Here is a 13,249-nt window from a genome sequence, read left to right as displayed (position 1 = left end):
CCACACAGCAAGCCCTTCAAAAACACCGTACTACGGTGGCCGGGGGCAAGACTTGGGCAAATAAGGCCAGTTGGCATGAGCGCTCAATAAATACCATCAATTATGTGTTGCCGACCAAGCGCTTAGTCCAGTGCTCTGCACACAGTAAGCGCTCCATAAATACGACTGATTGATTAAACGATCAATCAGTAAATCCATCAATTGATTGGTTAAAAGGGGTCTCGGGAAGCAGCGTGGCTCAGTGGAAAGAGCCCGGGCTTTGGAGTCAGAGGTCATGGGTTTGAATCCCGGCTCTGCCACATGTCTGCTGTGTGACCTCGGGCAAGTCACTTCACTTCTCTGAGCCTCAGTTACCTCATCTGTAAAATGGGGATTAAGACTGTGAGCCCCACATGGGACAACTTGATCACCTTGTATCCCCCCCAGCGCTTAGAACAGTGCTTTGCACGTAGTAAGCACTTAACAAATACCATCATCATTAGCTACTTCCACCGGACCCCTCCCTCCATCGCTTCCTCAACACGGCTTGTGTGCTCTGCACACAGTAAGCGCTCATTAAATACGATTGATTGATTGATTGATTGAAGGCTCGTCTTGCCGGTCCCGAGGGAATCGGCTACTTAATTCAATTAAATTGTATTGATTGAGCGCTTCCTGTGTGCACAGCACTGTTTTAAGCGCTTGGGAAGTACAAGTCGGCAACATATAGAGACAGTCCCTCGCTTACTGTGTGCACGGCACTGTACTAAGCGCTTGGGAAGTACAAGTCGGCAACATATACAGACGGTCCCTACCCAACAATGGGCTCACAGTCTAATCCCCTTGGGGGTGTAGGTCAGATTTTGCGGGAGTCGGGCTTGACAACGCCGTGCTCTCCGAAACCTTCTCTAAAGCCCAACGGACTGCAGGTTAAAAGAAATGATCTCGCCTAACTGGGCCACCACTAATAATAATAATAATAATGATGATGGCATTTATTAAGTGCTTACTATGCGCAAAGCACTGTTCTTAGCGCTGGGGAGGTTACACGGTGATCAAGTTGTCCCACGGGGGGCTCAGTCTTAATCCCCATTTTACAGATGATGTCACTGAGGCCCAGAGAAGTGAAGTGACTTGCCCAAAGTCACACGGCTGATGAGTGGCGGAGCCGGGATTCGAACCCATGATCGCTGACTCCAAAGCCTGTGCTCTTTCCACTGAGCCATGCTGCTTCTCTAATGGTATCTGTTAGGCGCTATGTGGCTGAGTGCTGGGGCAGATCCAAGCGAATCAGGTCGGATACAACCCCTGTTCCCACGCGGGGCTCACAGTTAATAATAATAATAATAATAATGATGTCATTTATTAAGCGCTTACTATGTGCAAAGCACTGTTCTAAGCACTGGGGAGGTGACGGAGTGATCAGGTTGCCCCACAGGGGCTAACAGTCTTAATCCCCATTTTACAGATGAGGTAACTGAGGCACAGAGAAGTTAAGTAACTTGCCCAGAGTCACACAGCTGACAACTGGCAGAGCAGCATTTGAACCCACGACCAGTCTTAATCGCCATTTTAAAAAAGAGGTAACTGAGGCCCGGAGAGGTCAAGTGACTCGTCCAAGGTCACACAGCAGGCAGGTGGCAGGGCCGGGGTCGGAAGCCAGGTCCTTCTGATGCCGAGGCCCGCTCTCTATCCACTAGGCCCCACCGCTTCCCTGCACAGGGAAGTTAAGTGACTTGCCCAGAGTCACACAGCTGACAACTGGCAGAGCGGGATTTGAACCCACGACCAGTTTTAATCGCCATTTTAAAAAAGAGGTAACTGAGGCCCGGAGAAGTCAAGTGACTCGTCCAAGGTCACACAGCAGGGAGGTGGCGGAGCCGGGGTCGGAAGCCAGGTCCTTCTGACGCCGAGGCCCGCTCTCTATCCACCAGGCCCCACCGCTTCCCTGCACAGAGAAGTTAAGTGACTTGCCCAGAGTCACACAGCTGACAACTGGCAGGGCGGGATTTGAACCCACGACCGGTTTTAATCGCCATTTTAAAAAAGAGGTAACTGAGGCCCGGAGAGGTCAAGTGACTCGCCCAAGGTCGCACAGCAGGCAGGTGGCGGAGCCGGGGTCGGAAGCCAGGTCCTTGTGACGCCGAGGCCCGCTCTCTATCCACTAGGCCCCACCGCTTCCCTGCACAGAGAAGTTAAGTGACTTGCCCAGAGTCACACAGCTGACAACTGGCAGGGCGGGATTTGAACCCACGACCAGTTTTAATCGCCATTTTAAAAAAGAGGTAACTGAGGCCCGGAGAGGTCAAGTGACTCGTCCAAGGTCACACAGCAGGGAGGTGGCGGAGCCGGGGTCGGAAGCCAGGTCCTTCTGACGCCGAGGCCCGCTCTCTATCCACTAGGCCCCACCGCTTCCCTGGCACCGCGCGGGCTCTCGGCCCCCCCCCTCCTCCTCCCGTACCTGGTCCAGGGAAAAGGTGGCGGAGCCGACCCCGATGAGGACGTTCAGGGCGTCCTTCACCAGCTGCCGCTCCTTCAGCAGGACGAGCGGGGGCGGCTGCAGGAAGCTGCCGCTCAGGACCTGCAGCTCCCCTTCTCGAAGGCGGTAGAAATGATCGAAGGCTTCTCTCCCGGCCTCCGTGAGGAACGGCTCCTCCTTTTTACCGGGGGGACTGGATTCCAGGAAAGGCAAAAGAGGATGGGTTTACGGGCGAGCAGCTGACTCAAACATCTCACCTCCTGCCCTTCCCCACAGCACCTGTATATATGTTTGTACAGATTTATTACTCTATTTATTTACTTATTTTACTTGTACATATCTATTCTATTTATTTTATTTGGTTAGTATGTTTGGTTTTGTTCTCCGGCTCCCCCTTTTAGACTGTGAGCCCACTGTTGGGTAGGGACTGTCTCTACATGTTGCCAACTTGGACTTCCCAAGCGCTTAGTACAGTGCTCTGCACATAGTAAGCGCTCACTAAATACGATTGATGATGATGATATGTATATATGGTTGTACATATTTATTACTCTATTTATTTATTCATTTATTTTACTTGTACATATCTATTCTATTTATTTTATTTGGTTAGTATGTTTGGTTTTGTTCTCCGGCTCCCCCTTTTAGACTGTGAGCCCACTGTTGGGTAGGGACTGTCTCTATATGTTGCCAAATTGTACTTCCCAAGTGCTTAGTACAGTGCTCTGCACATAGTAAAAGCTCAATAAATACGAATGACTGATTGATTGATTGAAACGCCGCCGGGATGCCGAATTCGATCCGTCGCTCAATCGGCTCCACGCCGGCTGTCCCCTTCACATCCTCCCGCTCTTTCATTCATTCATTCACTCAGTCATATTTATTGAGCGCTTACTGTGCGCAGAGCACTGTACTAAGCACTTGGGAAGTACAAGTTGGCAACATATATACAGCACCTGTATATATGTATATATGTTTGTACATATTTATTACTCTATTTATTTATTTATTTATTTATTTTACTTGTACATATCTATTCTATTTATTTTATTCTGTTAGTATGTTTGTTTTGTTCTCTGTCTCCCCCTTTTAGACTGTGAGCCCACTGTTGGGTAGGGACTGTCTCTATATGTTGCCAATTTGTACTTCCCAAGAGCTTGGTACAGTGCTCTGCACATAGTAAGCGCTCAATAAATACGATTGATGATGATGTTGATGAACTCATAGAGATGGTCCCTACCCAACAGTGGGCTCCCAGTCTAGAAGGGGGAGAGAGACAACAAAACAACCACCTCTCTTCCCCAACGACGCCGAGAGTTGACCCTTGACAGCCCTCCCGCCCAATCCTTCTAGCTGACCTTTCCTCTTGACCCGCCGCAGACCCCCTCGCCCCCTCCTCAAATCTGCCAGCCCCATCCCTCGCCACCTTCAAAGCCTCCTAAAAATCCAGCTGTTCCTCGCAGGCCGTCCCCATTTAATCCCCACCCTCCTGGCAGCATCAATCGAACCGCCACACTTCACGTTCCTGCGCGTAATGGTTCACTTATTCATTCGATCCTATTTATTGGGCACTTACTGTGCGCAGAGCCCTGTGCTAAGCGCTTGGGAGAGTGCAATACAACAATAAACCGACGCAATCACTGCTCACAACTTACTCATCGTTTGCATCAATAAATCAATAGTATTTATTGAGCTCTTACTGTGTGCAGAGCCCTGTCCTAAGCGCTGAGGCCCTGCTGAGAGCTCACCTCCTCCAGGAGGCCTTCCCAGACTGAGCCCCTTCCTTCCTCTCCCCCTCGCCCCCCTCTCCATCCCCCCCATCTTACCTCCTTCCCTTCCCCACAGCACCTGTATATATGGATATATGGTTGTACATATTTATTACTCTATTTATTTATTTATTTCGTTTGTCCATATCTATCCTATTTATTTTATTTTGTTAGTATGTTTGGTTTTGTTCTCTGTCTCCCCCTTTTAGACTGTGAGCCCACTGTTGGGTAGGGACTGTCTCTATATGTTGCCAGTTTGTACTTCCCAAGCGCTTAGTACAGTGCTCTGCACATAGTAAGTGCTCAATAAATACGATTGATGATGATGATGATGACAACGCAGCAGTGTTCGTAGACATAGTCCCTTTCTTAAAGCAGGCTGTATCTCTGCTTTCCCTCTAGTGCTCACTGTACCAACATGGTCTATGTCTTCACTGGAATCTAGACCCGAGTCTGAGTGCGTCAGGGGCCCAAAACAACGCTCTGCACATGACTCTCTGTGGGCAAAGCACCGTACTGAGTGGCTACCGGGAGCAGAGCGCTGTGCTGGGCGCTCGGGAGCAATCAATCAATCAATCAATCGTATTTATTGAGCGCTTACTATGTGCAGAGCACTGTACTAAGCGCTTGGGAAGTACAAATTGGCAACACATAGAGACAGTCCCTACCCAACAGTGGGCTCACAGTCTAAAAGGGGGAGACAGAGAACAGAACCAAACATACCAACAAAATAAAATAAATAGGATAGAAATGTACAAGTAAAATAAATAAATAGAGTAATAAATATGTACAACCATATATACATATATACAGGTGCTGTGGGGAAGGGAAGGAGGTAAGATGGGGGGATGGAGAGGGGGACGAGGGGGAGAGGAAGAAAGGGGCTCAGTCTGGGAAGGCCTCCTGGAGGAGGTGAGCTCTCAGCAGGGCCTTGAAGGGAGGAAGAGAGCTAGCTTGGCGGAGGGGCAGAGGGAGGGCATTCCAGGCCCGGGGGATGACGTGGGCCGGGGGTCGACGGCGGGACAGGCGAGAACGAGGTACAATGAGGAGATTAGCGGTGGAGGAGCGGAGGTAAGCACCGACTAGGAGCAACAGACACGGATCCTGCTTTTAGAGGGGAGCCGACAACCAGGCTGACGGGCGCCTACGGGGAGGTTGGTCCCACCAACTCCTCGCTCGGCACCAGCCCTCCGAACCCGCGTTCACGTACCACCCGATCCTCTCCCAGCAGCGGCGTTTGCTGGGCCCGTACGTGAGCACGGCGTCCCAGAGGTCGACGTCCGGGGTGACGCTGGGCTCAGACTGGGAGTCGGGAGTCAGGTTCGAGGCCGACTGGAAGCCCTCGTCTTCCGAGGGATCGATGCTCTGGGGGACCTGGGGGCAAACGACAGAACCAAGAGCCGTCCACTCGGCGCGCGGGCAGAGACGAGGCCGCCTCCGAGGCACAAACCGAGCGACGGAGAGATACACGGTTACGAGCCCACCGAGCTACGGAACCGAAGAACGCGTAGTTACGAGCCCACTGAGCTACGTAACTGAGGTGTGCAGACATATGCAACCGGCGTATACGCAGTTGGGAGCCCACTGAGGCATGTAACCGAGCAATACGGTTGTTATAACAACAACAATTACGGTATTTGCTAAGCGCTTACTGTGTGCCAAGCATCGTACTTAAGCGCCACGGTAGATACAAGTTAATCAAGTTGGACACAGTCCCTGTCCCACACAGGGCTCAGTCTAGGTAAGAGGGACAACAGGGATTGAACCCCCACTTTACAGATAAGGAACTGAGGCACGGAGAAGTGGCACAGTCAGGATGGAGATTCAATACCTGTTCTCCTTCCTACTTAGACTGTGAGCCCCGCGTGAGACCAGTGTTTAGAACGGGGTTTGGCACGTAGTAAGCGCTTAACAAATACCAAAACAGAAAAAGGAAAGGCCTACACAGCTCTTGATGGAGATAATCAATCAATCAATCAATCAATCGTATTTATTGAGCGCTTACTATGTGCAGAGCACTGTACTAAGCGCTTGGGAAGTACAAATTGGCATCACATAGAGACAGTCCCTACCCAACAGTGGGCTCACAGTATAAAATAAGCGACTGAAGTATACGTAGTTATGAACTGACTGAGATACGGAGCTGAGGGATATAGCTGTAAACTATGGTATGGAACTGAGATACGGAATTGAGAATTTATTTTGTTGATGATCAATCAATCAATCGTATTTATTGAGCGCTTACTGTGTGCAGAGCACTGTACTAATACAAGTCGGCAACATATAGAGACAGTCCCTACCCAACAGTGGGCTCACAGTCTAAAAGGGGGAGACTGAGAACAAAACCAAACACACTATCAAAATAAAATAAATAGAATTTATTTCTATAATAGATGATGTGCATTTAGCTTGTAGACTGTGAGCCCACTGTTGGGGAGGGACTGTCTCTATGTGTTGCCAACTTGTACTTCCCAAGCGCTTAGTACAGTGCTCTGCACACAGTAAGCGCTCAATAAATATGACTGATGATGATTTAGCTTTAATTCTATTCGTTCTGACGACTTGACACCTGTCCACATGTTTTGTTTTGTCGTCTGTCTCCCTCTTCTAGACTGTGAGCCCGTTGTCGGGTCGGGATCGTCTCTATGTGTTGCCGACTTGGACTTCCCAAGCGCTCAGTACAGTGCTCTGCACACAGTAAACGCTCAATACGACTGAATGATCGAATGAGAGAGGTACATGGTGACGGCCCTACTGAGGTACGGAAACGAAAGACGTTTAGGGACGGCCCGACTGAGGAACGGAAATGAAAGAGGTTCAGGGATGGCCCGACTGAGGAACGGAAACTGGCAGTAGAATAAAGTCAGGGAAAAATCAGGGATACTCGACTTTGATGGCAAGGCCGGACAGATCCGCGCTGTCGGGTACGGGAGGCAAATCCAGCCTGATGTCCATATCGTACGTGCGGCTATGGACGAGAGCCCCGAAGAGGGAGACGCGGGTTTCCCTCTCAAACCTGTCTCCGACAGACAAGCTCTGGGAAAGGAGGCCCAGGGCCGGAAGCCCGGTCCCCGGAGCCGCTTCCATCACCCGAAGCGACTTGTGGATGGCGTCGCGACACTGACTCTCCTCGTCGGCGATCAGCGACCGAACGTCCGCCTCGAACACGCTGACGTCGTAATCGTCGTAGCCCCGGTGGCCGACGTTTCGGCCGGCGTGCCTGTTGTTGAGGAAGTAGTCCCTCTTCCGCGGCAGAGGCCGAGGCGGCCCGGTCCCCGACAACAGCACCAGGAGACCCAAGACGGCCTGGACCTCGGCGAAGGGCAAAAGGGGGGACGCCTCCAGCTCCTCCACCAGAGCCTCCAGCCGGTCGGCTTCGGGGCCCAGGCCCCCAACCCGCAGGTCGAAGGACAGCATCAGGACTTGGTTTTTCACGGGAAACCTGGCCAGGCCGGACGGCCCCTGGCGGGCCTCGTCCCGGAACAGGTTGGCGAACAGGGCGTCGTAGGCCACCCTCTTCAGGCCGCGCCTCGCCCGGTCCTTGCTGACCGGCCGCCGGCCGAGGGACGTGCCCCAGGACACGCCAGACAGGTGAGCTTCGCACAGGTCGCCCAACAGCTGAGTGATGCCGGCCATCTCCACCGGCAAGGCTGTCCCGGGGCCGGACATCTTCACCTCGGGGTTCCTGGGGACCACACTCTCAGCGGGCGGCCTTCGGGGCCATTCCGAGATCTGCAGAACGGCAAGCGGGAGGGGAGACGCCAATTAATCCACCTAACAATGGTATTTATTGAGCACTTACTGGGGGCACAGCACTTTATTGAGTATTTGGGAGAGTACAATACAGTAAAGCTTTCGTTATTTTGTTAATACGTTTTGTTTCGTTCTCTGTCTCCCCCTTCTAGACTGTGAGCCCACTGTTGGGTAGGGACCGTCTCTAGATGTTGCCAACTTGGACTTCCCAAGCGCTTAGTACAGTGCTCTGCACACAGTAAGCGCTCAATATATACGATTGAATGAATGAATGAATAAAACTGGAAGACATGACCCCTGCTCACAAGTTTACAGCCTCGAGGACTTTAAACCTAGACTGTGACACCAGGTGGGACAGGGACTGTGTCTGCTCTGATCATCTTGTATCTACCCCACTGCTTAGTACAGTGCTTGGCACCTACTAAGTGCTTAATGAATACCACAATTATTATTATTTATAGACCAAATTTCGATTCAAGATCGAGGCAACGCCCATCCCAGGCCCTTAGCTGTGTGCTCTAATAGCACTTATTTACACTGCATCTTTAAACTCTGTTACATTTCCGCTATCTGTAATTTATTTTAGCGTCTGTCTCCCTGGCTAGATCGTAATCTCCTTGAAGGCAGGGATCACGTCAACTAATTCCACTGTACTTTCCCAAGCACTCAATACAGTGCTCATTTCCACCCGCCCACCCGGAATGGGTCCTCCCGTAGCATTCCGATTCTCACTCCAGGCCCACAGCATCTACGTCCATATCTTTATTCTCTGCGATTTCCCCAACTGTAATTTATCTGAATGCCCGTCTCCCCTTGCAGACTGTCAACTCCTTGACAGCAGGGATAGTAACTACCACCTCGACTGAATTCTACTTTTCCCAAGCATTTATTACAGTGCACGGGGCACAGTAAGCATTCGAGAAATACGACTGACTGATGACTCAATACATTGCTCTGCACTGAATGAGGGCCTAATAAATAGTACCGATTGTCCTGTTATTTCAAGCAACTCCCAAGAGGGATTCTGCTCCTCTAACGCCAACCATCTCACTGTACCACGATCGCGTCTATATCGCCCACATCCTGCCTGTGGCCCGGAATGCCGTCCCTCTTGATATCAATTACTCTCCCCACCTTTAGAGCCTTACCAAAGACCCATCTCCTCCAAGAAGCCTTCCCAGACTAATCTCTCCTTTCCCCTTATCCCACTCCCTTCTGGGTCATCTTGACTTGCTCCACGGCACTCGCATACACATCTATAAATGCGATTGATTGATTGATTGATTGATTGATTGATCTGTAGTTGTATTTATTTATATTAATGCCTGTCTCTCCCTCTAGACTGTAAGCTTGTAGTGGGCAGGGAACGTGTACTCTCAAGCCCTTAGTACAGTTCTCTTCAAGCAATAAGCGTTCAATAAATACGACCGGCTGACTTGACTGCGGCCAGAAAACTTGCTGGAGTTTTTGCTTTTTATGCTTCTACGATGCGTGGGGAAACTTTAGAAGGAGGAAGGAGAGACGGTGGAGCACAGGGGACGGGACCCCGGGAGGAAGAAGATAATGCTCGGCAGCGGTGACCTCTAGGAAGAAGTTTGCTAGGGGAAACTGAGGGAGGATCATGAGGAGAGCAAGAAAGTGGGGGACCGGTAAAGGAGCATCTGGGATCCCTGGCATGAATCGGTGACCAGAACCGGGCCGGCTTCCCGGGCCCAGTGAGACCGAAGATGCCCTGATCTCCACCCATTCATTCATAAAATTATATTTACCGAGCGCTTACTGTGCGTAGAGCACTGTACTAAGCGCTTGGGAGAGTACAATGCAACAATTAAACAGACACACTCCTTGCCCACACGTGCTTACAGTCTAGAGGGGAAGGCAGACAGTAATAAAAATTACAGCTATGCTGTGGGGCTGCGAGGTGCGGGGAATGAATAAAGGGAGCAAGTCAGGGTGACGCAGAAGGGAATTTATTCAACCACATTCATTCGTATTTATTGAGCGTTTACTGTGTGCAGAGAGCTGTACTAAAGGAGAGCTTAGTCAGGGAAGACCTCTTGGAGATGAGCCTTCAATAAGGCTTTGAAGGGGGCGGAAGGGAATAAGTGTCTGTTGGGTATGAAGAAGGAGGGGGTTACAGGCCAGAGGCTGGATGCGAGCAAGGGATCAGTGCCGAGAAAGATAATAATAATAATGATGGCATTTATTAAGCGCTTAATATGTGCAAAGCACTGTTCTAAGCGCTGGGGAGATTACAGGGTGATCAGGTTGTCCCACGGGGGACACACAGTCTTAATCCCCGTTTTACAGATGAGGTAACTGATGAGATGAAGGTACAGTGAGAAGGTTGCCCTCAGCCTCCCCACAGAGTCCCCCAACCTCCCTGCAGCCTCCTCCTTCAGCCCATGACTCAACCGCCCTTGTCCCCCCGCACAGAGCCCCCCACAACCCTATTCCCCCAAATTCCCCTGCAGCTTCCTCCTCAACCTTCCCACAGAGGCTTCCAATTCCCCTAGTCCCCCAACCTCCATTCATTCATTCGTTCAATCGCATTTATTGAGCGCTTACTGTGTGCAGAACACTGGACTAAACACTTGGGGAGTACAAGTCGGCAACATATAGGGACGGTCCCTACCCGAGGCCCCCCAAATCCCCTAGCCCTCCCCACATCCTCCCTCATCCCCCTCACAGAGACCCCCCCCAACCTCCCCCAGCCCCCCGACATCTTCCCTGGTCCCTCCCAAATCTCCTAGTCCCCCAACCTCCCCCCAGCCCACCCACGCACCCACAGTGCCCCCCCCAAATCCCCAGTCCCTCAACCTCCCCCGGCACCCCCACATCCTTCCCCAGCCCCCTCAAACCCCCTAGTCCCCCAACCTTCCCCACTCATTCATTCAATCGTATTTATTGAGCGCTGACTGTGTGCAGAGCACTGTACTAAGCGCTTGGGAAGTCCAAGTTGGTGACATATAGAGACGGTCCCTACCCAACAACAGGCTCACAGTCTAAAAGAGGGAGACAGACAACAAAACAAAACATGGAGACAGGTGTCAACCGCAGTTTCCCCCATCCCCCTCAGAGAGACCCCCAACCTCCCCCAGCCCCCCACAACCTCCCCCAGCCCACCCACAGCATCCCCCAAATCCCCCGGCCCCTTGCAACGTCCCCCAACCCCCTCACGGAGACTCCCACCCTCCCCCAGCCCCCCCAAGGAGGTCCCCAAATCCCCTAGTCTTCCAGTCTCTCCCAGCCTCCTCACAGAGACCTCCAAATCCCCTAGTCCCCCAGCCAACCCCAGCCCCCTCACAGAGACCCCCAACCTTCCCCAGCCCCCTCACAGAGACCCCCAAATCCCCTAGTCTCCCCCAGCCCCCTCACAGAGATCCCCAAATCTCCTAGTCCTCCAGTCTCCCCCAGCCCCCTCACAGAGACCCCCAAGCTCCCCAAGCCCCCTCACAGAGACCCCCAACCTCCCCCAGCCCCCTCACAGAGACCCCCAACCTCCCCCAGCCCCCTCACAGAGACCCCCAAATCCCCTAGTCCCCCAGCCTCTCCCAGCCCCCTCACAGAGACCCCCAAATCCCCTAATCCCCCCGCCTCCTCACAGAGACCCCCAAATCCCCCAGCCCCCCCGCCCCCCCCAAAGAGGCCCCCAAATCCCCTAGTCCCCCAGCCTCCTCACAGAGACCCCCAAATCCCCCAGCCCCCTCCAACCTCCCCGATCCCCCTCTCAGAAACCCCCAACCTCCCCCAGCCCCCCTCAAAATCCTCCCCCAGCCCCCTCACGGAGACCCCCAAATCCCCCAGTCCCCCAGCCTCCCTCGGTCCCCTCACAGAGACTCCCCAAATCCCCTAGTCCCCCAGTCTCTCCCAGCCCCCTCACAGAGACTCCCAAATCCCCCAGTCTCTCCCAGCCCCCTCACAGGGACCCCCAAATCCCCTAGTCCCCCAGCCTCCTCAGAGACTCCCAAATCCCCTAGCCCCCATCCCCCTCACAGAGACCCCCAAATCCCCTAGTCCCCCAGCCTCCACAGAGACCCCCAAATTCCCTAGTTCCCCAGTCTCTCCCAGCCCCCTCACAGAGACTCCCCCAAATCCCCTAGTCCCCCAGTGTCTCCCAGCCACCTCACAGGGACCCCCAAATCCCCTAGTCCCCCCCGCCTCCTCACAGAGACCCCCCCCAAATCCCCTAGTCCCCCCCTCCTCCTCACGGAGACCCCCAAATCCCCTAGTCCCCCAGTCTCTCCCAGCCCCCTCACAGGGACCCCCCCAAATCCCCCAGTCCCTCCCAGCCCCCTCACAGAGACCCCCAAATCCCCTAGCCCCCCAGCCCCCCCACAGAGACCCCCCAATCCCCCAGTATCCCCCTCACAGAGACCCCCAAATCCCCCAGTGTCCCCCAGTATCCCCCTCACAGAGGACCCTCCCCCCCCAATCCCCTCCCCCATCGCCCCATCGCCCGCCGCTCACCCCGCCGGCTCTGACAGGGGGGCTCGGGAGCGCGCACGCACGGACGCACGTGCGCGGGGACGGGCGGGCACGTGCGCGGGGACGGGCGGGCACGTGCGCGGGGACGGGCGCGCGCGCGCGCACGTCGGTCGCCCCTCCCCCCCAGGCCGGGGGGGAACGGGCCGTCGCGCGCCGATGACGTCATCCCCCCGCGCGGCGCCGGCTTTTAGGCGGGAAAAGAGCGGGCAGGACAGGGCCCCCCCCCGGGCACAGCACTGTCCTAAACCCCTGGCAGACAATAATAATAAATAATAATAATAATAATAATAATAATAATAATATGGTAAGCGCTTAGGACAGTGCTCTGCACACAGTAAGCGCCCAATAAATCAAGCTCTCCCCCTCCTTCCCCTCCCCACAGCACCTGTATAGATGTATGTTTGTACAGATTTATTACTCTATTTATTTTACTTGTACATATTTGTCCTATTTATTTTATTTTGTTAATGTTTTGTTTTGTCATCTGTCTCCTCCTTCTATAATAATAATAACAATGATGGCATTTGTTAAGCACTTACTGTGTGCCAAGCACCGTTCTAAGCACTGGGGAGGTTACAAGGTGATCGGGTTGTCCCACGTTGGGCTCACCGTCTTCATCCCCATTTTACAGATGTGGTAACTGAGGCCCAGAGAAGGGAAGTGACTTACCCAAAGTCACACAGCTGACAAGTGGTGGAGCTGGGATTTGAACCCACGACCTCTGACTCCAAAGCCCGGGCTCTTTCCACTGAGCCATGCTGCTTCTCTGATATTCTTCTAT

At 53.0% G+C, this 13,249-nt stretch overlaps 1 protein-coding gene across 1 annotated transcript in view; it reads right to left on the bottom strand.

Moving 5' to 3' along the window:
* The window catches only part of TUBGCP6 (tubulin gamma complex associated protein 6), a 55,312-nt gene extending 42,811 nt beyond the window's left edge, over positions 1 to 12,501 (bottom strand). The window contains 4 exon segments of the mRNA XM_038756504.1: positions 2,441 to 2,651; positions 5,438 to 5,601; positions 7,117 to 7,959; positions 12,451 to 12,501. Coding sequence (XP_038612432.1) covers positions 2,441 to 2,651; positions 5,438 to 5,601; positions 7,117 to 7,896 — 1,155 coding nt within the window. The 5' untranslated portion in view covers positions 7,897 to 7,959; positions 12,451 to 12,501.
* Between the last annotated feature and the right edge of the window lie 748 nt (positions 12,502 to 13,249).

The sequence above is a fragment of the Tachyglossus aculeatus genome, chromosome 14 (assembly GCF_015852505.1).
Source record: "Tachyglossus aculeatus isolate mTacAcu1 chromosome 14, mTacAcu1.pri, whole genome shotgun sequence".
Lineage (NCBI taxonomy): Eukaryota > Metazoa > Chordata > Mammalia > Monotremata > Tachyglossidae > Tachyglossus > Tachyglossus aculeatus.
Note: the sequence above shows the minus strand (reverse complement) of the source record. Positions and strands in the feature narration are given on the sequence as shown.